This window comes from Jaculus jaculus, chromosome 9, assembly GCF_020740685.1.
Source record: "Jaculus jaculus isolate mJacJac1 chromosome 9, mJacJac1.mat.Y.cur, whole genome shotgun sequence".
In the NCBI taxonomy this organism is placed as follows: domain Eukaryota; kingdom Metazoa; phylum Chordata; class Mammalia; order Rodentia; family Dipodidae; genus Jaculus; species Jaculus jaculus.
This window is the reverse complement of record NC_059110.1, coordinates 82614843-82641343: the sequence shown is the minus strand read 5'-3', so window position 1 is coordinate 82641343 and position 26501 is coordinate 82614843. Positions and strand designations below refer to the sequence as shown.

The window sequence follows — 26501 nt, the reverse complement described above, 5'->3', positions numbered from 1 at the left end:
TTCTGAGTCATCCCAAGGTCACTGCCATCTGATAAGAGAAGATTCTCTACCCAAAGTGTTAATATAAGGGTATGAATATTAAGAGAAGTGCTTACTGGGCAGTTTGATAGGCATAGTATATACATTTATGCAGATATCAGTAGATGTTACACCCCTAGGGCTCATGACTACCCCTGCTTTAAGTTTTCAGTATCAGGGATGTGTTCCCTCCCATGGAGCAGGCCTTTAGTCCAATGGGAGGGCAGTTGGTTTCCACCATGATAGATGTACCACTATTGCACCCGTTGGCTCATTTGGCCTGGCTGGCCAATTATAAGGCTTGTAGTGTCCACTGTTTTTTGTTTTTTTTTTTTTGGTTTTTCAAGGTAGGGTCTCACTCTGGTCCAGGCTGACCTGGAATTAACTCTGTCATCTCAGGGTGGCCTTGAACTCATGGCAATCCTCCTACCTCTGCCTCCCGAGTGCTGGGATTAAAGGCGTGCGCCACCACGCCCGGCTGTAGTGTCCACTGTTGAGTATCTTCACTGGTGGTATCTCTTTCTCCCATTGAACTACATGTAGAATGGCTTCTTCCAGCTTTCTTTCAGCCCAACTTCTTTTTAATTTAATTACATTAATTTTTTAAAACAATTTTAATATTTATTTATTTATTGGAGAGAGAGAGAGAGAGAAAGAGAGAGGTAGAGAGAAAGAGTGAATGGGTGTGCCAGGGCCTTTAGCCACTGCAAACGAACTCCAGGTGCATGTGCCCTCTTGTGCATCTGGCTTATGTGGGTCTTGGAGAATCGAACCAGGGTCCTTAGGCTTTCTAGGCAAATGCCTTAACCACTAAGCCATTTCACCAGCCCCAGATTCTTCTTCTTTTTCTTCTTCTTTTTTTAAAAAAATATTTTTAGTATTCTTTTTAATTTTATTTTTTGATATATTTATTTATTTATTTTATTTGCAAGCAGAGAGACATAGAGAGAAGAGACAGAGAGAATGGGTGCACCAGGGACTCTAGCCACTGCAAATGAACTCCAGATGCATGTGCCACTTTGTGCATTTGGCTTTACATGTGTACTGGTGAATTGAACCTAGATCACTAGGCTTTGCAGGCAAGTGCCTTAATCGCTGAGCCATCTCTCCAGCCCTTTTAATAAATATTTTTATTATTTATTTATTTGCAAGGAGAGAGAGAGAGAGAGAATGGGCACATCAGGGCCTCTAGCCACTGCAAAGGAACTTCAGATGCATGTGCCACTTTGTGTATCTGGTTTTATGTGGGTAGTGGGGATTCAAATTTGGCTTGTTAGGTTTTGCAGGAAAGTTCCTTAATGGCTGAACCATCTCTCCAATTACCCCCCCCACACACATTTTTTTTTTTTTTAAATAAGGTATCATTCTAACCTAGGCTGACCTGAGATTCACTCTGTAATTCCAGGCTGACCTTGAAGTCACAGTGATCCTCTTACCTCAGCCTCCCAAGTGCTGGGATTAAAAGTTTTGGCAGATTTCTCTAAATTATTTATTTATTAGAGAGAGAGGGGGGCAGATAGAGTACAGAGAGAATGGGCATGCCAGGGCCTCTAACCCCTGCAAACAAACTCCAGACACATGTGCCACCATGTGCATCTGGCTCACATGGGTTCTGGGGAATTGAACCTTAGGCTTCATAGGCAACTGCTTTAACTGCTTAGTCATCTCCCCAGCCCTTATACTCTCTCTCTCTCTCTCTTTTTTTTTTTAATCTTATTTATTTGAGACAGAGAGAGAGAGAGAGAGAGAGAGAGAGAATGAGAATGACCCTTGTACCTCAGGAGTGTTGGAATTAAAAGTGTGTGAATCTGGGGCTGGAGAGATGGTTTTTGTGGTTAAGGTGCTTCCCTGGAAAGCCAAAGGACCAGGTTAGATTCCACAGGGCCCACATAAGCCAGATGCACAGGTGGCACATGCATCTAGAGTTCATCTGCAGTGCTAAAGGCCCTGGCATGCGCATGCCCATTTGCTCTATCTGCCTCTTTCTCTCTCTCAAATAAGCAAAAACAAAAATAAAAATAAAAAAATAAAGTGAAAATCTCAGTTTTTATGTGGGTTCTGGGAGCTGAACTCATATATGCATGACAAGTGCCTTAACTACTGAGCCATCTCCCCAAGTCTTTTCTTTCTGTTTAATTAATTGATGAAGTAATAATTTATTTTGGGGTTGGAGAGATGGGTCTGTGGTTATGTATGCTTCCTGCACAAGCATGAGAGGCCAGAGTGGGCCTGAACCCACCCAAGTTCCAATCTCCAAAACCCACGTAGACAGCTAGGAATGCCTATGCATGCCTGTAACCCCAGTCCCTCAGGGGAGCAGAGACCCAGGAATCACACCAGCTCTCACCAAAATAAATAAATAAATAAATAAATAAAAGGCAAGCTCTGGGATTAATAAGAGACTGGCTCAAACAAGATGAGGCTAAAGAGCAGTGGAGCTCTGGTCACCATAGGCCAGCCACAGGGGAGCGCATGGGGTGCTGCAAGGACGCATGCACATGCATAGACCACATACACTACAAGCAAAAAACAATTTACTTTTGACTATTTCATACATGTATGCAATGTATCTATTTTGTTTGTTTGTTTGTTTTTCGAGGGAGGGTCTCATTCTGGCTCAGGCTGACCTGGAATTCACTATGTAGTCTCAGGCTGGCCTTGAACTCACGTTGATCCTCCTACCTCTGCCTCCCGACTGCTGGGATTAAAGGCGTGCATCACCACGCCTGACCAATGTATCTATTTTTTATAGATTTCATTTAATTTATTTGAGAGAGAGAGAGAAAGGGGCATACCAGGGCCTCTAGCCACAGCAAATGAACTCCAGACACATGTGCCATCTTGTGCATCTTGCTTACTTGGTTACTGGGGAATCAAACCTGGGTCCTTAGTCTTTGAAGGCAAGCACCTTAACCACTAAGCAATCTCTCCACTCTAATGTATCTTTTAATTGTGTGTGTGGTGTCTGTGCACATGCATGTGCTCTTTGTGGTGCCCTATAAGCTCACCTGCAGCAGGGGTCACTTGCCTATGGTGGACAAGATGAATGTTGAGTGACCCTTTCTGTTGCCCTTCTGCTTGGTCTTGTTTTGAGCCAGAATCTTTCTTTTCTTTTCTTTTTTTTTTTCCCCCAAGGTAGGGTCTCACTCTCTTACCCAGGCTGACCTGGAATTCACTATGTAGTCTCAGGGTGGCTTTGAACTCATAGAGATCCACCTACCTCTGCCTCCCAAGTGCTGGAATTAAAGGCATGGGCCACCACACCTGGCCAGAATCTCTTTTTTAGAAATATATTTTATCTGGGCGTGGTGGTGTACGCCTTTAATCCCAGCACTCGGGAGGCAGAGGAAGGATCACTACAAGTTTGGGGCTACCCTGACACTACCTGTCTGTCTGTCTGTCTGTCTGTCTATCTACCTATCTATCTCTCTCTCTCTCTATATATATATATATATAGAGAGAGAGAGAGAGAGAGAGAGAAAGAGAGGGAATGGGCATGCCAGGGCTTCTAGCCACTGCAAATGAACTCCAGATGCATGTGCTACCTTGTGCGTCTGGTTTATGTGGGTCTTGGGGAATCAAACTGGGGTCCTTTAGCTTTTCAGGCAAATGCCTTAACCACTAGGCTATCTCTCCAGCCCTTCTATATTTATTTATTTATTGGAGAGAGACAGAAAAAAAAGAAAATGGGCACTCCAGGGTCAGCCACTGCAAAGGAACTCCAGATGCATGTATCACCTTGTACATCTGGTTTACATGGATATTGGGGAATTGAACCTAGATCCTTTGGCTTTGCAGGCAAGTAATTTAACCACTAAGCCATCTCTCCAGCCTCCTATAATTATACTTTTTTGAGGTAGGGTCTCTAGCTCAAGCTGCCTTGGAATTCACTGTGCAGTCTTAGGCTGGCCTCGAGCTTTCGGTGATCTTCCTACATCAGCCTCCTGAGTGCTGAGATTAAAGATATGTGCCACCACACCTGGCCCCTATAACATATTTTTGTTGTTTAATTTTTTAAATTTTAATTAATGAGGTAGGGTCTCTAGCCCAGTTTGATCTGGAACTCACTGTGTAGTCTCAGGGTAGCCTTAAACTCATAGTGACCCTCCTATGTCTGCTCCTGAGTGCTGGGATTAAAGGCATGTATCACCTTGCCTGACTCCCTATAATGTAAATTTTTTTCAAGGTAGGGTCTCACTCTAGCCCAGTTTGATATGGAATTCACTATGTAGTCTCAGGCTGGTCTCCAGGCTGGCCTCGAATTCATGGTGATCCTCCTAGGCCTCTGCCTCCCGAGTGTTGGGATTAAAGGTGTGTGCCACCATGTCTGACTATAATGTATTTTTAAAAATATTTTTTATTTTTATTTATTTATTTGAGAGAGAGATAGAAACAGGCAGTGCGGGGAGAGAGAGAGAGGGAGAGGGAGAGAATGGGTGCGCCAGGGCCTTTAGCTGCTGCAAAAGAACTCCAGATGCATGCACCACGTTGTGCATCTGGCAAATGTGGGTCCTGGGGAGTTGAACCTGGGTCATTTGGCTTTGCAGGCAAACGCCTTAACTGGTAAGCCATCTCTGCAGCCCTAATGTATTTTAAAAAATTATTACTTTTTATTTAAGGGAAGGAAAGAGTGTACTTATGTGAATTCCAGGGCCTCTTGCACTGCATACAAACTCCAGATGCAAGTGCCACAGTGCACATCTGGATTTATGTGGGTTATGGGGAATTGAACCTGGGTCTGCAGGCTTTGCAAGCAAGCACCTTTAACTGCCAAGCCATTCCCCCACCTTCCTATAATGTATTTTGATCACATTCACTCCCCATTACCCTCTTTTGTCCCACTACTGCTGAACCCCTTTTTCTCAACTAGCTCCCCCCTTTGATACATGTATGTCACATGTAGTTTAATTAGGAGGAAGTTATTTACCAGAGTGCAACTTCTCAGTGGCTACACCACTGAAGAAAATGTCTCCCCTGCCCCCAGCACATCCCTTCATTTTCCAGCCAAGGAGAGGAGAAAGCCATGGGTGTTATCAGAGCCAACAACCTGAAAGTGTCCCCACTCCACCTGCCTGCCTCCCAGCCCCTCCTCAACACTCATGCTCAGTCTCTTCTCTCAGGTGAGGCTGGCCTAGGTGCCCTCGGGCTTGGGCATCAAGCTGGGAGTCCCAGCTAGCAGAGACAAAGGCCAGGGACCCAAGGAAGATGGGAGACATGGTGGGTCTTAGGAATGTGCAATGGAAGGGCAGCAGCGAGTTAAAGTTAACACTACACAATGATGCAATCACAGAAACCAAATTGAGTGCAGGTTGCTTTAAGAAAGGAATAGCTGTAATCTGAAGCCGGCTGGACCGCTGGGTTAAGAAGCAGAAAAACAGCTGAACTGCTTACTGGAGCCCTTCTAAGTGCAGGCGGAGAGGGACCCAGGGAGTACAGCTGCCCCAACCGCAGGTAACACAGCTGTCGGGACGGCTGGCTTTGCTGGTCTGGGGAAGACCAGAAAAGCTTTCTGGGCTGGGGGTGCTGGGGGAGACAGAGTTACCTCGAAAGGAAGAAAAAAGAAGGGTACGAGGAGGTGGAGGCAGGGATATAAGAACCCCTACAGCTTGGGCACCAGAGGGAATGGATGCGAGAGAGGAAAGAGTCAATTGGGGGACCCTCAAACCCCACTGTAACAAGAGTCTAGAAGGACTATATTTGTTTTAAATTTATTAAATTTATTTATTTGCAAGGAGAGAGAGAGAGGGCCACTGCAAACATACTCCAGACACATGCACCACTTTGTGCATCTGGTTTTATGTGGGTACTGGGGAATTGAACCTTGGTCCTTTGGTTTTGCTGGCAAGTGCCTTAAGCACTAAAACCATCTTTCCAGCCCTGGAAGAACTTTTGAATGAAGTGAATGGGAAACAAGGCAGGGGGAAATGACAGACTGAGAAGAGAGCTAAGTTCTGGGGCTGAGCAATACCCTACTGGGGCTTGCAGCCCCCGAGGGCAGGGACGCCCAGGGGACTCACCAGGGCTGGTGAGGAGGTGGTCCTCCTGCAGCCCAGCCTGGGTTCACTGACTTAGTTTGCTGTTGCTTTTTTTTTTTTTTTTTTTTTACAACCAAAAGGAATTTCTAGCAGGCTGAGCCCTGCTTGAAGGCTGGGACGGGGGGGGAGGGGGGGGGGGGGGTGGGGGGGGCAGCTAGGTCCTCGGTCTAGCCCCCGCCCTCTGTGTTTTGCCAAATGAGCTGGGAGACAACTGAGGTCACCGCCCCTTGCAAACAATACGCACTACTTAGCCCAGCCAGGGTGTGGGGTTTGGGGGTCTTGGATCTCCTTCTGCACCCTCTCCCCTCCTCGAGGTAAGCCACAGAAGGGAGTTTGAGCCAAAGAGGCAGATTTTCTTTCTTCTTTTCTCTTTTGTTTTTCAAGGTAGAGTCTCACTCTAGCTCTGGCTGACCTGGAATTTACTGTGGAGTCTCAGGGTGGCCTCGAACTCACAGCGATCCTCCTACCTCTGCCTCCCAAGTGCTGGGATTAAAGGCGTGCGCCAACACACCTAGTTTCCTTCTATCTCTCTCTCTTTCTTTCCTCCTTCCTTCCTTCCTTTTTTTTTTTTTTTTTGTGTGTGTGTGTGCAGTCAAACCATTTTATTAGACTTAAGGCAGGGAAGGGCTGAAGAAATGAACAGAATCTTGTGTCCTTCGCAGGGCAAATCTCCAGGTTCCCCTTGTTGCTGAAAGTGAGGCAGGTTTTCTGAACCCTTATCAATGTCTGATTTTTAGCTATCTCCCAATTTTGCCCCAGTCTGGATTGGGGGACTAAGGAACTCCTGTCCCAGGGCTTGTCTTTCTGCTACTGGGAGGTACAGAGTTGGGGAGCCCTGAACGGGTTCTTAAGGTTCCAGAAAAAAAATGTTGTGTGGGGCTCATAGTATCACCATGGGTGGGTCAGAGGCGACTCCCGGAAACTTTTTCTGAACCAGAGGAAAGGGAGGTGCCCTCCCTGGTGCTGTTCACATGCCCACTGCCATGTGGCTTGAAGGCCCTGTGGTTCTTGGAGGAGGAGCGTCAGTGTTTGTCTCACAACTTGGTTTAATCTGAAACACATGTATTGGCTCACATTTATCCTCCCAGCCTGGCTGCAAGGTCACACCATCCCAGTCCCTGTGCCTCTAGATGTGAGGCAGAAAGGAAGGCTGACCTCCAAGTATGGGGAGCTCTCCACCTCTTCCCAGCTCCTCCCCCATCTGGTAGGCCAGAAGTCTGGGTTGGACACTGCCCTTTGGACAGGATGGCATCATTGTCCCTGTGCCCCTAGCCTGTCAATGGCTATCAGCCCAAGTGACCAACAGTTGCCTTGCATGGGGCACTGCATGTGGCCCACAGGGATCTCACTGCCCTCTCACTATCTACCCTGGTAGGGGGCTTGGATGTCTTCTCTTTCTTTATCCCTGTGGCTAGAGGTGGAGGTTTCAGACATAACACTACCTGTCCCAGTGTGTAGCTCTGGGCCAGTGTTGGACTCCTGTGCTTTCCCCTGCCTGCCCGGTCTCCTCTTCAGTCCTCAGCCTAGCCATGTGGTGACAAGACACAATCACGTGATCTGTGACTTAGATTCTCTAGGGACTCAAGATGGTCCCATCTGCAACTGCATTAGAATTTCCTTGCATAGGACACTAGGGTGACAGTCTCCTTCCTGCTCTCAGTTTCTACCCGGCCAGAGAGACCAGAGCAGATGGCTTTCCTCTGGCCTTGCTGGCTGTGCACCTCCATAAAGCAGCCTCCAGAGGCTCTGCTGAGGAAGGCTCCTGGCTGCTCTGGGTGGGGCTGGCATGCGAGATCTTGAGCCTCATCCCACTTGCTTTCCCGTTGTCTCTGGTACTTTCTCCGGGAGCCGCTGGGCAAGCATGTGCAACAGCCCCTGGCTGCAAACCCACGGGCTCTCAAGCTTCCACCCGGCATCCCCCAGAGATGTGGGTTTAGAAAGACAGCCAGGCCACTTCTGCTGCTGGTCAGCCATAAACTGAGTGAAGTCAGGGATCTTTTCTTTTGTTGCTTTTCATGCACCTCTGTGCTGCCTAGTGGATCATCATACTTAATTTAAGGACTTTAGCCAACAATGGCAAACCACACTCCTGACTGTTCTGATGTACTTTGTTCTGGGAAGTCAGAAGAGTTACTGGTGTGGAGGTGGGTAGGGGAGGGGCAGGGTATGTGTACAAAAAGTATAATAACGGAGCCCTGGAGTCCTTTGGGGGGGGGTATTGGAAAATGGAAGGAGGGCACACAGTCTAAAGGTTCTAGCTGATTCCTTTTCAACTATGGAACCAGGAGGCATGTGGGTAGATCTTACTTGTGAACCTCTCAACTGCCACCCTCCCCCCCACTGCCGTACCCTTAGACCCTGACTCCAGGGAGGCACGGAGCGGAGGACAATGCAGGACAACCTGGGGGCCTGGACCCAGGAAGGCTCTGGGGTTTAAGGGCTATTTTCCTGCTGGGAAATAGGAGAGGGAAGGGGACGTGGCTTCTTGAGGAGAGGCTGGGCCCTGTGATGCTGGCTGAAGGGGATGTGCTTGGCCCTGGAGTTATTTGAGTCTTTACTGGTCCCTGGTACTGTTGAGTGCTGCTAAGACATTATCTAGGTGAGTGTGGTGCTATACACCTGTAACCATATGGCTTCGGCAGGAAGATCACAAGTTCAAGGCTAGCCTAGGATATATAGTAAGACCCTGTCCCAAAAAATAGTTAGGCATGGTGGCTCACACCTATAATCCTAGCACTTGGGAAGTTGAGGTAGGAAAATTGCCATGAATTCAAGGCCAGTTTATGTTATTCTGGGCTAGAGTGAGACCCTACCTTGAAAAAATACATACATATTCTAAATTTTAATCCTTATAACATTAAGTAAGAATTACTTTAAAGGAGAAAATTGGGCTGGAAAGATGACTTAGTGGTTAAGGCACTTGCCTGAAAGCCAAAGGAGCCAGGTTTGATCCCTCAGGATCTACCTAAGGCAGATGCACAAGGTGGCACACGCATCTGGAGTTCATTTGCAGTGGCTAGAGGCCCTGGTGTACCCATTCTCTCTCTCTCTCTCTCTAAATAAAAAAAAACAAATATTTTGAAGGAGAAAATTTATCACCTAAGGAGTAATTAAGACCCAGAATAAGCCCAGCACAGTGACATAGCAATATTCAGGAGGCAGAGGTAGGAGGATCATTGTGAGATGAAGTCCAGCCTGGAAATATAAAGTGAATTCCAGGTTAGTCTGGGCTAGAGTGAGACCCTAACTTAATAAAACAAAACAAACAAACAAAAAAAGACCCAGAATCAAGATTTTTTTTTTTTTTTCGAGGTAGGATCTCACTCTAGCCCAGGCTGACCAGGACTTCACTATGTAGTCTCAGGGTGACCTCGAACTCATGGTGATCCTCCTACCTCTGCCTCCCGAGTGCTGGGATTAAAGGCATGTGCCACCACGCCTGGCTTTTTTAAGTTTTTAAAAAGATTTTTAAAAATTTATTTTATTTGCAAGCAGAGAGAGACAGAGAGGGAGAGAAAGAGAGAGAGAGCAAGTGAGCATAGGCATTCCAGGTCCTACAGCTGCTGAAAATGGACTTCAGATGCTTGCACCACTTTGTGCATCTGGCTTTATGTTGGTACTGGGGAATCAAACTCAGGTCATTAGGCTTTGCAGGCAAGTGCCTTAACCACTGAGCAATCTCTTCAGTTCCAGAATCAAGATTTAAACCCAGGTAGCCTGACCTTAGACTGTATCCTCCTAATCAAGAAGGGAATTGCTCTTGAAATTGAAATAAAGAGAATGAAGCCACGTGTGGTGGTGCATGCCTATAATCCTAGCCCTTGGGAGGCAAGGAGAGAGGTTTGATGATAACCTGGCCTATGTAGCAAGACTCCATCTCAAAAACCAAAGCAAAAGAAAACAAACAAATAGAAGAGAATGAGTTACAGGTTTCAGCCAGAGGAATTTCAAGAAGATTTAGATATATATTTTTTTTAAATTTCAAGTCAGGGTCTTTCCCTAGCTCTGGTTGATCTGGAACTCACTCTGTAGTTCCGGGCTGGCCTCAAACTCACTACAATCCTGCCTCAGCCTCCTGAGTGTTAAGACTAAAGGCATGCACCACTGTGCCTAGTTGAGTTAGAGAACTTTTCGGGGCTGTACCAGATGCTTATGTCCTGGGACTTTACAAAGGAGGCCTGGGCTCTGCCCTATCTCTTTTATGAGACAGGGCTCCAAATGCTATCAGATGAGCTGGCTGATGCCTGCAGAGAAAGGCCTTGGGATGCATCTGTGCTAGAGTGTGCTTCTTAGGGGCAGAGGAACCCAATGCTGGGTTCTCACTGCTCTGGAGCTTTGGGCTGGGAGGTTGACCTCTGCATAGGAAGTCACAGATGAGCCAGGCATGGTGGTGTATGCTTGTAATCTCTGCACTTGTGAGGCTGATGTAGAAGGGTCACTGTGAGTTTGAGGCCAGATTGAGACTACATAGTGAAGTTGACCACCTGGGTGAGAATGAGACCCTATCTCAGATGAAAACTCAGCTCATGGTACAGAGGCAAGTACAGGGTGGCAGGACATGATGGGAGGGAGTATCCTCAAGCCAAGAGTTCACTTCTAAGGCCCAGGGGGCTGGGGGGAAGGTACTTGCTCTGCCTATCTATTGCCCCTGTATATGGTTGTGTGGCCAAGGGGGGAGTGGGTGGCAGGCAAGGGGCATGGCCTTCCCCTCTTGTTTCTCTTGCAGCACCAGGATGCAGGCACTTGTGCTACTCCTCTGGACCGGAGCCCTGCTTGGGCACAGCAGCTGCCAGAGCGTTGCCAGCAGCCCTGAGGTCAGTGGGGGTGGGTAAGTGGGGCAGCAGCTGTTCCAGCCCTGCCGCAGCAGGCGGTGCAGGGGGACAGCACAGACAGCTGGCACCCGAGTTCCAGGCCAGGCTCCATTCCTGCAGGCCTCGGTTTCCCCAGCAGCAAGGCAGAGAAAGTGTCTCGTCTCCCCTTTCAGAAACAGAAGTGCCTCTGCTGTGTGATGGGGGTGGGAGTGTGAGAGCGGGAGGGACCGACACACAAAGGACCAGGCAGTCAGACACACCAACTAAAGCCCAGCTACTTAGCTTCTGAGTTTGAACTGTGGCTGTGTCTCTCACTGGCTTAGTGACCTCAGAAAAGTCTTCAAGTCCTTCTGGCTCCAGTCTCCGTTTCCTTACAGGGCCATGTGGCCGTTCATTTATTTCTTACCTACTGAACTCCTACCGTGTGTGTGTGTGTGTGTGTGTGTTGAATCAAACCCAGGCACGGTAGGCAGGTGCTATAGCACTGAGCCATGCCCCTACTCATGAACATTTACTGCGAGCATGGTGCGGGATGGTTTCTTTTGTGTGTCTGCATGTGTACGGGTGCATGTAGGGGTCTGAGGACCACCTTGACTGTCATTCCTTAGGTACAGGCTACATTTTTATTTATTTATTTATTTGTTTGTTTTTTTTAAAGGTAGGGTCTCACTCTAGCTGAGGCTGACCTCGAATTCACTATGTAGTCTCAGGGTGGCCTCGAACTCACAGTGATCCTCGTACCTCTGCCTCCCGAGTGCTGGGATTAAAGGCGTGTGACACCACACCTAGCTTGAATATTTTTTTTACATATTTAATTTATTTATTTGAGAGAGAGGGAGAGAGAAAGAGGCCGATAGATAGAGAAATAGAGAGAGAGAGAGACAGAGAGAGAGAGAGAGAGAGAGAGAGAGAGAGAAAGAGAGGGTGTACCAGGGCCTCTAGCTATTACAAATAAACTCCAGATGTATGCGTCACCTTGTGCATCTGGCTTACGTGGGTACTAGAGAATTGAACCTGGGTCCTTAGGCTTCACAGGCAAGCAGCTTAACTGCTAAGCCATCTCTCCAGCCCCAGGCTACCTTTTAAAAAAATATATATTTTTTTTATTGACAACTCTATACTTACAGATAACAAACCATGGTATTTCCCTCCCCTTCCCCACTTTTCCCTTCATAACTCTGCTCTCCATCATATCTCCTACTTCTTTCTATTAGTTTCTCTCTCTCTTTTTTTTTTTTTTTTTTTTTTTTGAGGTAGGTACTCACTCTGGCCCAGGCTGACCTGGAATTTACTATGTAGTCTCAGGGTGGCTTCAAACTCACGGCGATCCTCCTACCTCTGCCTCCCCAGTGCTGGGATTAAAGGTGTACGCCACCATGCCCGGCTATCTCTCTTTTAATTTGATGTCATCATCTTTTTCTCCTATTATGAGGGTCTTGTGAAGGTACTGGTAGGCATTGCAAGGTCATGGATATCAAGGCCAGTTTCTGTCTGGATGCATGTAAGGAGTCCTAATCTGCCTTTGGCTTTGACATTCTTTCCGCCACCCACAATGGACCCTGAGCCTTGGAGGGTGTGATAGAGATGTTCCAGTGCTGGACACTCCTCTGTCACTTCTCAGCACTATGCTGCTTTTTGGGTCATCCTAGTGGTCATCGGTCATCACCATCTGAAAAGAGAAGCTTCTCTAACTAGAAGTGAGAGTAGCATTAATACATGACTATGAACATTAAGTGTAGTGCTTACAGGGAAACTTGGTGAGAGTAATATATGTATTTATCCAGACAACAGCAGGCTTTATACCCCTAAGGCTCATGACCTCCGCTGCCATAGGCTTTTGATTAGGTTTTCAGGACCAGGCATTTATTCCCTCCCATAGAGTGGGCCTCCAGTCCAATTAGAGAGCAGTTGGTTTACCCCAGAGCAGACATGCCACTATTGCACTCATGCCTTAGCCACTGAGCCATCTCTTCAGCCCTATTTTTTTCCCCCCGAGGTAGGGTCTCCCTCTAGCTCAGGCTGACCTGGAACTCACTCTGTAGTCTCAGGCTGGCCTTAAACTCACAGTGATCCCCCTACCTCTGCTTCCTGAGTGCTGGGATTAAAGGCAAGTGCCATCATGCCTGGCCCACAAGTGTTTTTTTTTTTATTTAATTGTGTGTGTGTGTGTGTGTGTGTGTGTGTGTGAAAGAGAGGGTGTGCACATGGTGGTGCATGCTTTTAATCATAGCACTAGGGAGGCAGAGATAGGAGGATCTCTGTGAGTTCAAGGCCAGCCTGGGACTACATAGTGAATTCTAGGTCACCTTGGGCAAGAATGAGACCCTACCTCAAGACGAGAGAGAGAGAGAAAGAGCGTGTGTGCAAGTGTGCTTGTGTTCCTGTGTGTGAGTGGCATACAAGTGGAGGTCAGAGGACAATCTCTGTGTCAGTTTTCACCTCTTCCCCTTTGCAACAGGTTCTCCTGTTGCTTGGCATGGTGTATCCAGGCTAGCTGGCCTGCAAGCTTCCAGGGGTTCTCTTGTCTCTGCCTCCCATCTTGCCATAGAGGCTCTGTGATTACCGATGTGAGGTACTGTGTCTGGCTTTATGTGGGGTCTGGGGATCTGAACTCAGGTCCTCACGCTTGTGTAGCAAGCACTCTACCCACTAAGATATTTTCCCAGCTTGAGAGTGTTCAATGGAATCAGCCCTTCTGGGCTGTCTCTCCCCAGCAGAGAGCTCATGCGTCCATCACCAGGGAGATCACCAGGGAGGACAACCTCATTCCAAGCTTAGACTAAACGGCCCCCAGGGCCAGACGACAAGCCTACACTCAAAGCCAGGAGGCGACATCATTCACTCAACTTTCCCGCTGGTCCTTGTACTCTAACGCAGAGCTCTGCAGCCCCTGACAGCACGGGGGAGCCAGCGGAGGAGGAGGACCCCTTCTTCAAGGTCCCTGTGAACAAGCTGGCAGCCTCAGTCTCCAACTTTGGCTATGACCTGTACCGCACGAGATCCAGTGAAAGCCCCGCTGCCAACGTGCTGCTGTCCCCGCTCAGTGTGGCCACGGCGCTCTCTGCCCTTTCGCTGGGTGAGTGCCACTACAGAAGGCCCCAGGTTTTCTCTCTGCCCTAGGTGTCACCCAGGGGAGAAGGGAGATGGGGAAAATGGCCCAGGGAAGGGGTCCTGGCTGTGCATGGACCTACCACTTGTTGACATGGTGACTTCAACACTCATTCACTGGTTCCTGAAATGAGCTTAGTGTGTGCTTGCCATTTGCCCAGGTTCTGGGGGTATTGCCACAAGCAGGCCCAGGGTCCTCCCCAGAATACTATAGGTGAGTGACAGGAGATGTCTAAGGACTAGTGCCTCTCATCCTACCCTTCTCCCTTTGGCCTACTTCAGGAAAATGCCTAACAGTGCAGTCACTGTTTCTTTCAATATCCTCAAACCCTGCCAACCTGCAATGTCTGTATCACTGGCCTACTGAGGCTCTTAGAAGACCAAAAGGTCAAGGAGTATGGGACCTCTGTCCTGATATGGTCAATGGGCAGTTATCAAGGGGCTCAGCCTTTTTCTTTTTTAAATATTTTATTTATTTATGAGAGAGAGAGAGAGAGAGAGAGGGGGGGGGGAGGGAGGGAGGAAGGAAGGGAGAGAATGGACACACCAGAGCCTCTAGCTGCTGTAAACAAACTCTAGATGCATACACCACCTTGTGCATCTGACCTTACGTGGGTACTGGGGAATCAAACCTGGGTCTTATGGCTTTGCAGGTCAGTGCCTTAACTGTTGAGCCATCCCTCCAGGCCCCATCCTTTTCTTCCTGGCAGGCGCAGAACAGCGAACAGAATCCATCATTCACCGAGCTCTCTATTATGATCTGATCAGCAGCCCTGACATCCACAGCACCTACAAGGACCTCCTCACCACTGTCACCGCCCCGCAGAAGAACCTCAGGAGTGCTTCCCGGATTGTGTTTGAGAGGAGTCAGTTGACTTTTTTTTTTTTTTTTTAAGACAAGATCTATGTAGTCCAAGCTAGCCTCCAACGACAATCCTCCTGCTTCCACCTCCCAAGTATTGGGACTACAGGCATGTGCCACTGTGCCTGGCAGGCTGTTGCCTTCTAGCCTGGGTGGCTTGAGGCTGTGGGACTCTGCCCCACACTGGAGTTTCTATTTAAACAACAGATCATATGTGTACAAGCCAGGCCTGGCACTGGTTGGTACATGAGCTCAAAGAGGATCAGAAAGAGGAAGTGGGCTGTTGGACACAGAAGGAGGGTGTGGGGAGGGCCGCAATATGAAGAGGGCCAAAATGAGAGAAATACATTGTTCACTGTCCAGCGCCTGAGGGAAGCCAGCAGATGCCCCAGCAAGTCATGGGGCAATGCTAGGCAGGAAGTTGGGCCTGCTGAGTGGTGAACTGGGACCTAAGCCTGGCAGGCTTTCAGAGAGGGCACTGATTCTGTTCTCATACACTAACCTCCACTCCACATCTTCTCAGAGCTGCGTGTAAAGTCCAGTTTTGTGGCACCGCTGGAGAAATCATATGGGACCAGGCCCAGAATCCTCACTGGCAACCCTCGCGTGGACCTTCAGGAAATTAACAACTGGGTGCAGGCCCAGATGAAAGGAAGAATCGCCAGGTCCACAAGGGAAATGCCCAGTGACATCAGTGTCCTCCTCCTTGGTGTGGCTTACTTCAAGGGTGAGGGCTTCCCTACTTCTCTTTGGCCAAGGGTGGTCAACTGGTTTTGGAGGAGGGTCTGAGAACTGCACATGCTTGTAGAGGATCTGTTGATCATCTACTAAGTGTCTATGAAGTGTCTGATAAATGTCCAGAGTGTAAGAGCCTGACTGGGGCTGGATGGTTAGATTTCTGGCTTTTGAGTCAAACAAGGTCTAATCCTGGCTCTGCCTTTGTTAGTTGCAAGACCCCGTCAAAGACCCTGGCCTTGTTGCCTCATCTTTTTCTTCCCCCAAGGTAGGGTCTCCATTGTAGCCCAGACTGACCTGGGATTCATTTTGTAGTCTTAGGGTGGCCTTGAACTCATGGCAATCCTCCTACCTCTTTACCTCCCGAATGCTGAGATTTAATGCAGGCACCACCACACCCTGTTTCATCTTTTTTTTTTTTTGAGGTAGAGTCTCACTCTAGTCCAGGCTGACCTGGAATTCACTATATAGTTTCAGGGTGGCCTTGAACTTATGGTAGTCCTCCTACCTCTGCCTCCTGGTAGTCCTCCTACCTCTGCCTCCTGAGTGCTGGGATTAAAGGTGTGTGCCACCACACTTGGCTTGTTTCATCTCTTCAAAATTTTTTTGTTTTATTTTTATTTATTTGAGAGCATGAGAGAAAGAGAGAGAGAGAAAGAGAGAATGCACGCATCAGGGCTTCCAGCCCCTGCAAATGAACTCCAGATGCACGTGCCAACTTGTGCATCAGGCTTATGTAGGTACTGGGGAATGGAGCCTTGACTGAACCGGAGTCCTTAGGATTCACAGGCAAACATTTAACGGCTAAGCCATCTCTCCAGCCCCTTGTTTCACCTTTTAATATTTAAAAAAAAAAAAAACTTATTTGCAAATGAAGAGAGAGCGAGAGAGAGGAGAGAATGAGAATGGGCATACCAGGGCCTCTAGCTATTGCAAATGAACTTAACCATGAAACCACCTCTCCAGCCCTGATTAAAAACAATTGAGAGAGGGCTGGAGAGATGGCTTAGCGGTTAAGCGCTTGCCTGTGAAGCCTAAGGACCCCGGTTCGAGGTTCGGTTCCCCAGGTCCCACATTAGCCAGATGCACAAGGGGGCGCACGCATCTGGAGTTCGTTCGCAGAGGATGGAAGCCCTGGCATGCCCATTCCCTCTCTCTCCCTCTATCTGTCTTTCTCTGTCTGTCGCTCTCAAATAAATAAAAAAAAATTAAAAAAAAACTGAGAGAGAGAGAGAATGGGTATACCAGGGCCTTTAGCCTGGGCTTCAAACAAACTCCAGATGCATGTGCCACCTTGTGCAGCTGGCTTATGTAGGTCCTGAAGAATCGAGTCTGGGTCCTTTGGCTTTGTAGGCAAGTGACTTAACCACTAAACCATCTCTCCAGCCCTCTAGTTTTTTTTTTTTTTAAACAATTATTTATTATTTGAGAGAGAGAGAGAGAGAGAGAGAGAGAGAGAGAGAGAATGTGAATGTGTGCACCAGAGCCTCTAGCCACTACAAATGAACTCCAGTCGCCAAGTGCTACCTTGTGTATCTGGCTTACATGGGTACTGAGGAATTGAACTTGGGTCCTTAGGCTTCTTAGGTAAGCACCTTAACTGCTAATCCATCTCTCCAGTCCTCTTTTCTGGGGAAGTTTTCAAGGTAGGGTCTTGCTCTAGCCCAGGCTGACATGGAATTCACTATGTATTCTCAGGCTGGCCTTGAGCTCACAGGAATCCTCCTACCTTGGCCTCCAGAGTGCTGAGATTAGATGTGTGCATCACCACACCCAGTTTATCTTAAAATTTTTTTTTTCATTTATTTATTTGTAAGGGGAGAGACAGACAGAATAGGTATGCCAGGGCCCCTAGCCACTGCAACTGAACTCCAGATGCATGTGTCACCTTCTGAATCTGGCTTTACATGGGTACTAGGAATTGAACTGGGGTTGTTAGACTTTGTAGGCAAGTGCCTTAACAACTGAGCAATCTCTCCAGCCCCTTACTTTTTTTTTTTTTTTTTTTTGAGGTAGGTTCTCACTCTAGCCTAGGCTGACCTGGAATTCATTATGTAGTCTCAGGGTGGCCTTGAACTCACAGTGATCCACCTACTTCTGCCTCCAAGTACTGGGATTATAGGTGTGTGCCACCATGCCCGATTCCTTTTTCTTTTCTTTTTTTTAATGTTTTTATTTATTTGAGAGAGAAAGAGGCAGAGAAAGAAAAGGAGAGAAGTCGGGCATGGTGGTGCATGCCTTTAATCCCAGCACTCAGGAGGCAGAGGTAGGAGGATTGCTGTGAGTTCAAGGCCATCCTGGGACTACACAGTGGATTCCAGGTCAGCCTGGGAAAAAAAAAAAAAAAAAAAAAAACACCACCCCCAAACAAAAGGAAGGAGAGAGAGGTGGCGGGGGAGAATGGGCATGCCAGGGCTTCCAGCTGTTACAAATGAATTCCAGATGCATGTGCTACTTTGTGCATTGTATATGTGGGTCCTGAGGAATCAAACCTGGGTCCTTTGGCTTTGCAGGCAAGCACATTAATTGCTAAGCCATCATTCCAGCCTTACATTTTAATTAAAAAAAATATTTGTCAGGTGTAGTGGTGCATGCCTTTAATCCCAGCACTTGGGAGACAGAGGTAGGAGGGTTGCCATGTGTTGGAAGCCACCCTGAGACTACATAGTGAATTCCAGGTCAGCCTGGGCTAGAGTGAGAACCTACCTTGAAAAAATATATATGTATGTATGTATATGTATATGTGTATATGTGTATGTATGTATGTATGTGTGTGTGTGTATATGTGTGTGTGTGTATATATATATATGTATATATATATATATATATATTACTTGAGAGAGAGAGGGAGGGAGGGAGAGGGAGGGAGAGAATGGATGCACCAGGGCCTCTGGCCACTGGAAACAAACTCCAGATACATGTGCCACCTTGTGCATCTGGCTTATGTGGGTTCTGGAGAATTAAACCAGATCCCTCGGCTTCACAGGCAAGTGCCTTAACCATCAAGCCATCTCTCTAGGCCACCAGCCTTAAATTTTAAAAAATTATTTATTGTTTGAGAGCAAAAGTGTGTGTGTGTATGTGTGTGTGTGAGTGAGAGAGAGAGAAAATGGGTATGCTAGGGCCTCTAGACACTGTGAACAAACTCCAGACGCATGTGCCACCTTGTGCATCTTGCTTACGTAAGTACTGAGGGGTCAAACCTGGGTCCTTAGGCTTTGTAGGTAAGTGCCTTAACTGCTAAGCCGTCTCTCTAGCTCCCCCACCCCCTGCACCCTTTTCTGGGTTTTCAAGGTAGGGTTTTGTGTGAGCCCAGGCTGACCTGGAATTCACTATGTAGACTCAGGCTGGTCTTGAACTCAGCAATCCTCCTACCTCTGCCTCCTGAGTGCTGGGATTAAAGGCATATACCACCACACCCAGCCAGACCACCTTAAAAAAGTTATTTATTTGAAGGTGATAGAGAAAATATGAATGGGTGCACCAGGGCCTCTTGCCACTGCAAAAGGACTCCAGATGCCTGCACCAGTTTGTGCATCAGGCTTTATGTGGGTACTGGAGAATCAAACCCAGACCATCAAGCCTTGTAAGCAATTGTCTTAACTGCTGAGCCATCCCTCTAGCCTTGTTTCCTCATCTTTTTCTTATTTTTTAAATATTTTATTTTTATTTGAGAGCACGAGCGAACAAGATAGAATGGGAATGCCAGGGTCTCTAGCTGGTGCAAATTAACTCCAGATGCATGCACAACCTTGTACATCTGGCTTACATGGGTCCTGGGGAATCAAACCTGGGCCCTTTGGCTTTGCAGGCAAGTGTTTTAACCCCTAAGCTCTCGCTCCAGCCCAGTTTCCTCATCATTAATATAAGAACCACACATCAAATTCACAGGCCTTTTTTTTTTTTGGTTTTTTCGTGGTAGGGTCTCACTCTAGGCCAGGCTGACCTGGAATTCACTATAGAGTCTCAGGGTGGCCTCGAACTCACAGCAATCCTCCTACCTCTGCCTCCCCAGTGCTGGGATTAAAGGCGTGTGCCACTACGCCCGGCTATCACAGGCATTTTGTATAAGTCCTTTTGTTTTCACAGCAACCCAGTGTGTCCTATACCTGGGAAGACCCAGCAGGTGCTCAGTACACTGCTGTTATTTTTCTACCATTCTTCTAGGCAGGGGTAATGTGCTCAGAGATCATGCCATAGACCTTGTGTGACCTGCCCTATTCAGATAAGGGCTTAAGAGCAGGGAGGTGGTTTGAACAATTTCTCTCCTAAAATGCTGTGTCCATCTTACCAGGTGGCAGTAAGAGTGGACCCCTAAGCTTGGAAGAGACAAGACCAAGGGCTTTCTGCTCCAAGTGCTGTCCCCAGGGGGTGAATTGTAGGCCCAGGCCCAGCATATTACCTTAAGCAAAGGGGTTTGGTACTCCAGATGAGAAGCAACAAAGTTCATTTATTTACATGTGAGCTTGCTGGGGGAAGATAGAGTGCTGGACATACCATGGTCCGAACCAAATATGCTGAAATCCAGCAGCTTTTCCACGTGTCAATGTTACTGATAACCAAGGCTCTGGTAGCCAGTGGGTAATTTTCCACAATGTGTTTTGGAGACACAGCATGGTCCATCCACATCCTTTCTGGTGACTGCGGCTCAGGACCCTCCGTCTGTTTCATTCCAGGGCAGTGGGTAACGAAGTTTGACCCTAGAAAGACTTCCCTCCAGGATTTCCACTTGGATGAGGAAAGGACTGTGAGAGTCCCCATGATGTCAGACCCCAAGGCCATTTTACGCTATGGCTTGGATTCTGATCTTAACTGCAAGGTCTGTAGGGGTGGGTAGGTGGTGGGTGGTGGGAGAGGCCAGAGAGGCATAATGTAATATGGGAACAGAATGGCCTGTGAGAGGTAATGGCCACCTGAAGGTTGCTGCCTGTGTGACTGGGCAAGTTACTTACTAACAGTTCTGAGCCTTTCCTTAAAATGGGCTGAGGAGAGGCCATCAAAGTGTGTCCTCTCGGGGCATGTTATAAAGAGTAAGGTAATGAGAAATGGGCCCTCAAGATTTGGCAGAGTTGGGAATGGTGGCATACACCTGTAATCCCGGCGCTCAGGAGGCTGAGGCAGGCAGATCAAGAGCCCAGCCCAGGTTACATGATGAGAGAATCTCAAAAAATCAAAATGAAAGACTTGACACTTGCTGAGGATGTAGTTCAATGGTTGAGCATTTGCCTAGCATGAGCAAGGCCCTAGATTAAACCCCCAGTACTGCCAAAAATAAAAAACTTTTTTTTTTTTTTTTGAGGTAGGAACTCCCTCTAGCTCAGGCTGACCTGGAATTCACTATGTAGTCTCAGGGTGGCCTCAAACTCACAACGATCCTACTACCTCTGCCTCCCAAATGCTGGGATTAAAGGCATGAGCCATCACACCTACCTCAAATGTTGATTCATATTTTCTCCCCTCTTTCCCCATAGCTCAGGCTGACTTTGAACTCTATATAGCGGAGGATGACCTTGAATTCTGATCTTCCTGTCTCCATCTGGGATTATAGGCACGCACCACCATGCCCAGTTTATATGGTGACGGGGATTAAGCCCTTGGCTTCACGCATCACAGGCAGATACTCTATCAACGGAGCTACATTCCTAGCTCAGTATCTTTTCTTACAGCTTGTTAGAATTAAGAGCTAAAGTTTGAAAACCTGTCACAAACTCAAATGCTGACATCCTAAGGCTTTCAGTGTATCCTACTTCTAATTCTAAATCAGTAGTTCTTAACCCTTTTCAGGTTATAGTCTCTTTGAAAAAAGGACAAAAGTGCCATTTGTGTAACATGAGCACATTTCTGTATATGACTTCAGAGGGCTCTGGGGCCCCTAACCCTATTTGTCCCATGGGCTTTAAGAACCTCTGTTGAAAGGATCCATTTGTTGCTTCTGCCAAGCCCCCATTTCTGACCAGCGCTCTGCACAAGTAATCAGTGTAGCTTTGGCAGGAAACAGAGACCTAACATTTAATCCTAGCTCTTAGAGCCACAGGAGAGAGTTCTTTCAGCAGGTAATTTCATTGGTTATTATGGGGAGAAGAAAATAGCCTACTTTTTAAGGATCATCCAGAGGCAACTTGCCCCAGGCAGAAGTAACCTAGGGCAGAGTGTTACACAGGCCAGAGACTGGGGAACACAAGGCCCAGTCCCCAGCACAGGACAGGGGAAGGCAGCTCTAGGCTTTTGGGCTCAGAAGACCTAACCCACATGCTTCCTATCTGTTGTTTCAGATTGCCCAGCTGCCCTTGACCGGAAGTACGAGTATCATTTTCTTCCTGCCCCTGACGGTGACCCAGAACTTGACTATGATAGAAGAGAGCCTAACTTCTGAGTTCATTCATGACATAGACAGAGAACTAAAGACTATCCAGGCGGTTCTGACTATACCCAAGATGAAGCTGAGTTACGAAGGGGAAGTCACCAAGTCCCTGAAGGACATGAGTATGTTTGCAAGACCACTTTGCTCTTGGCATCTGGGGTGGGGTTGAGTCTTACAACCCAGGGGTCCCATGGTCTTGTGAGGTGGCCCTGGGTGTTTCCCCATAGTACTGGAGGAGACTGAACTGCCTTCCTAGCAGACTCCATGCTAGCTACATCTCATGTGTGGCAGCTTAGAACACTGCATCTCGGGACAGGTCTGTGGCCTCACGTGCTATGTGCTCTCGGGCAAGTCCCTCAGGCCTTTAGAAGCTCGGGGCTGTAAATACCCCCCAAAGGTCCAAGCAAGCTCTGCTCCTAGCTTGCTTGCTTTTTTTGAGAGTCCACATAGAGAAATCAGGATTAGGTTCTTTGTGTGTGTGGGATAAGGTGGGTTTTTAACAGGAATCTTTCTCCCTTTCTGCAGAGCTACAATCCTTGTTTGAGTCACCGGACTTCAGCAAGATCACAGGCAAACCTGTCAAGCTCACTCAAGTGGAACACAGGGCTGGCTTTGAGTGGACTGAGGAGGGGGCAGGAACCAGTCCAAGCCCAGGGCTCCAGCCTGTCCGCCTCACCTTCCCCCTAGACTACCACCTGAACCGACCTTTCATCTTTGTACTGAGGGACACAGACACAGGGGCACTTCTCTTCATAGGCAAAATTCTTGACCCCAGAGGCACTTAATGCTCCAGTTTAACAATGCAGTGCCCAAGAAGGAAGTCCTAAAGGGCAGGGGTGGCAAATTATGCATTTCAGGAAGGCTTCCCCTAGTTTCAATGTATCCTTTGCAATAAACCAACTTTTTCCTTAACATTTGCTGCTTTATTCCTCCTGTTTCAAGATATGCTAATTTTAAAATGAAGATAAATTGCCCTTTAAAATTTGTTGGTCCTATACTTATAGCCTAGCTCTATTTTTTTTTAATTTTTATTTATTTGAGAGCGACAGACACAAAGAGAAAGACAGAGGGAGAGAGAGAGAGAATGGGCATGCCAGGGCCTCCAGCCTCTGCAAACGAACTCCAGACGCGTGCACCCCCTTGTGCATCTGGCTAACGTGGGACCTGGGGAACCGAGCCTCGAACTGGGGTCCTTAGGCTTCACAGGCAAGCGCTTAACCACTAAGCCATCTCTCCAGCCCCCTAGCTCTATTTTTTGAATTTATTTATTTAAATTATTTATAGAGGGAAAGAGGAAGAAAGAGAGAGAGAGAGAGAGAGAGAGAGAGAGAGAGAGAATGGGCACATCAGGATCTCCGGCGACTGCAAATGAACTCCAGATGCATGTGCCACCTTGTGCATCTGGCTTATGTGGGCACTGGGGAATTGAGCCTTGAACTGGGGTCCTTAGGCTTCACAGGCATGCACTTAACCGCTAAGCCATCTGTCCAGCCCTAATTGTTTTTTATTAACAATGTCCATAATTGTAGATAAGAGCCCATGTAATTCCCTCCCTACCCTACTTTCCCCTTTGAAACTCCACTCTCCATCATACCCCTTCCCCCTCTCAGTCTGTCTGTCTTATTTTGATGTCACTTTTTCCTCCTATTATGGTTTTGTGTAGGTAGTGTCAGGCACTGTGAGGTCATGGATATCCAGGCCATTTTGTGTCTGGAGGAGCATGTTGTAAGGAGTCCTATGCTTCCTTTGGCTCTTACGTTCTTTCCACCACTTCTTTTGCAATGGACCCTGAGCCTTGGAAGGTGTGATAGAGATATTTCAGGGCTGATCACTCCTCTGTCATTTCTTCTCAGCACCATGGTGCCTTCTGACTCATCCCAAGGTCACCGCCATTTGAAAAGAGAAGCTCTAACCAAAAGTGAGAGTAGCATTAATATAAGCGTATGAATATTACAAGAAGTGCTTACAGGGCAGTTTGGTGAGCACAGTATATACATTTAGCCAGACAGCAGCAGACGTTACAGCCCTAGGGCTCATGACTATCCCTGTTGTAGGTTTTCAGTATCAGGGATGTATTCCCTCCCATGGAGCGGGCATCCAGTCCAATTAGAGAGTGGTGGGTTGCCATGATCATAAAGTGATCATATAGTACTCTGCGTCTGCGTTGTGAGAGTGGTTGGCTACTCCATTAACAGACATACCACTACTGCACCCTGGATGGCCAAATTTCAGGCTTGCAGTGTTCACTGTTGAGTATCTCCACTGGTGATTTCTCTCTCTCCATTGAATTGCATGTAGTGTAGTTTTTTCCAGCTATCTGTCAGCTGGTCTGTAAGAAAGAGGTTTTCAGTTCAGCTCCAGCAGGATTTCTCAGTGACTTTGCAGCCCAAGTATGTGGAGTCTTTGGCAATGGGGTCCTACCATCTATTCCTGCTGAGAAACCAAGAGCCTTAGCAATGACCTATAATGTTTTGGGGGCATTAGTGACTTCTCTGATAGCTCTATTTTCTTTTGAGGTAGGGTCTCACTCTAGTCCAGGCTGACCTAGAATTTAGTCTGTATCCCAGGCTGGCCTCAAACTCATGGCGACTCTCCTACCTCTGCCTCCAGAGTGCTGGGATTAAAGGCGTGTGCTACCATGCCCCGCCTGGCTCTTTTAAACTCTACTCTTTTTTACTCTAGCCCAGGCTGACCTAGAATTCACTATATAGTCTTAGGGTGGCCTGGAACTCACAGAGATGCTTCTGCCTCTGCCTCCCAAGTGCTGGGATTAAAAGCATGCACCACCACACCCATCTTAAACTCTACTCTTTAAAAAAAGATTTATTAGGGCTGGAGAAATGGCTTAGTGGTTAAGCGCATGCCTATGAAGGCTAAGGACCCTGGTTTGAGGCTCAATTCCCCAGGACCCACATTAGCCAGATGTACAAGGGGACGCATGCCCCCCGTTTGTAGTGACTGGAGGCACTGGCACACCCATTCTCTCTCTCTGCCTCTTTCTCTATCACTCTCAAATAAATAAATAGAAATAAAAAAATATTTATTAGAGACAGAGAGAGGGAGAGAGAGAATGGACATGCCAGGGCCTGTAGCTATTGCAAACGAACTCTAGATGCATGCACCATCATGTGCATCTGGCTCATGTGGGACCTGGAGAGTCGAACCTGGGTCCTTTGCAGATATGCTCCTTAACTGCTAAGCCATCTTTCCAGCCCTAAACTCTACTCTTTTTGAGACAGGGTTTCTTATTGGTCTAGAGCTCATCAGTTAGGCTAGAGTAGCTGGTCAATGAGCTCTAGGGATCCTCCTGTCTTTGCCTCCCCAGTGCTGGGATTACAAGTGCAGCCACCAAGCAGCACTTTATGTGGTACTGGGGATTGAATTCAGGCCCTGTGCTTGCAAGGCAAGTGCTTTGCCCACTGAGCTTTCTTCCTAGCCCCAATAATTCTTTTATAAAGCATTTAAAGGAAGCTTCAAAACATATATGAGCTGGATAGATTGCTAGTGGTTAAAGGTACTTGCCTGCAAAGCCTGATGGCCTGGGTTCTATTCCCCAGCATTGCTGTAAAGCCAGATGCACAAACTGGTGCATGTGTTGGATTTTGTTTGCACTGGCAGGATGCCCTGGTATGCATGCTCTCTCTGCTTCTGTCTGTCTCTCTCTTTCTCAAATAAGTATATATGGGATCTGCTATGTCAAATTCTAAAAAAATAACCTTTAGAGAAGAGTACTTATTTTACAAAGTTTAACAGGGCCTTTTTAATTTTACTTTTATTTTTTTGAGATAGGGTCTCAAGTCTAGCCCAGGCTGAACTGGAATTCACTATGTAGTCTAAGGCTGGCCTTGAACTCATACTGATCCTCCAATCTCTGCCTCTGAGTGTTGGGATTAAAGGCATGTGCCACCATGCCTGGCATAATAAAGCCTTTTCTAGGAATATGAAATCTGTCAAAAGTTTGGAATGGAATAATTATAGAATTGTCTGCAGGTTTTTTTGTTTTTTTTTTTTTCCTGAGAAAGCTTTACCAAAAAATCTTGCTGGTCACTCCCTTGCCACAATGAATTATTTACAGAGGCAGGGACCAAACTCTTCCCATTTCCATTCAATAAATGTTTGAATGTTAACTGTATTCCAAACACTCAACTTCCTGGAGATGCTGGCAGACATCTTCTAGTCTATTCATTCCCTAAATGTAATGCCATGGCAACCAATAGACATTTCTTAGGTATGACCTGGTGGGCAAGCTCTAAATAGCAGTGTATATAGACCTGGCATTCTTTCTCACTAACACATCCCCACTATTTGGTCACCAGTGATAATGATCAGACTCAAAACCCCACAGCTTTCTGATTGGGACAGGGGCAGGGCACACACACTGCTGCACATCCTCATGGGTGAGGAGAGCCATCCCCACCATCCTCTCTTCCCTTTGAAACCACAGTGATGCCCATCTCCTCGGCATTGGGGGAAGGCTACTGGGGATCAAAGTTAGGGCCTCACACACTCTACAGTGAGCAATATCCCCAACATCTAATCAGTATGTCTGCTGCCTCCTGGATCCTTCTCTG

At 47.3% G+C, this 26501-nt stretch overlaps 1 protein-coding gene across 1 annotated transcript; it reads left to right on the top strand.

The window, feature by feature from the left end:
* Positions 1-5331: 5331 nt before the first annotated feature.
* Serpinf1 (serpin family F member 1) lies at positions 5332-22842 on the top strand. The gene is made up of 8 exons (XM_045158579.1): positions 5332-5469; positions 10780-10867; positions 13742-13940; positions 14683-14838; positions 15358-15561; positions 20246-20388; positions 21842-22052; positions 22456-22842. Exons 2-8 carry the CDS (start codon positions 10787-10789, stop codon positions 22713-22715), a joined length of 1254 nt encoding a protein of 417 aa, XP_045014514.1. The 5' UTR covers positions 5332-5469; positions 10780-10786; the 3' UTR covers positions 22716-22842.
* The last annotated feature ends 3659 nt before the right edge of the window (positions 22843-26501 follow it).

Coding starts and splice junctions, on each gene's coding strand:
- Serpinf1 (XM_045158579.1), top strand. CDS start 10,787: ATGCAGGCACTTGTGCTACTCCTCTGGACCGGAGCCCTGCTTGGGCAC. Junction 13,941..14,682: donor GCTCTCTGCCCTTTCGCTGG/GTGAGTGCCACT, acceptor TCTTCCTGGCAG/GCGCAGAACAGCGAACAGAA. Junction 20,389..21,841: donor ATTCTGATCTTAACTGCAAG/GTCTGTAGGGGT, acceptor CTGTTGTTTCAG/ATTGCCCAGCTGCCCTTGAC.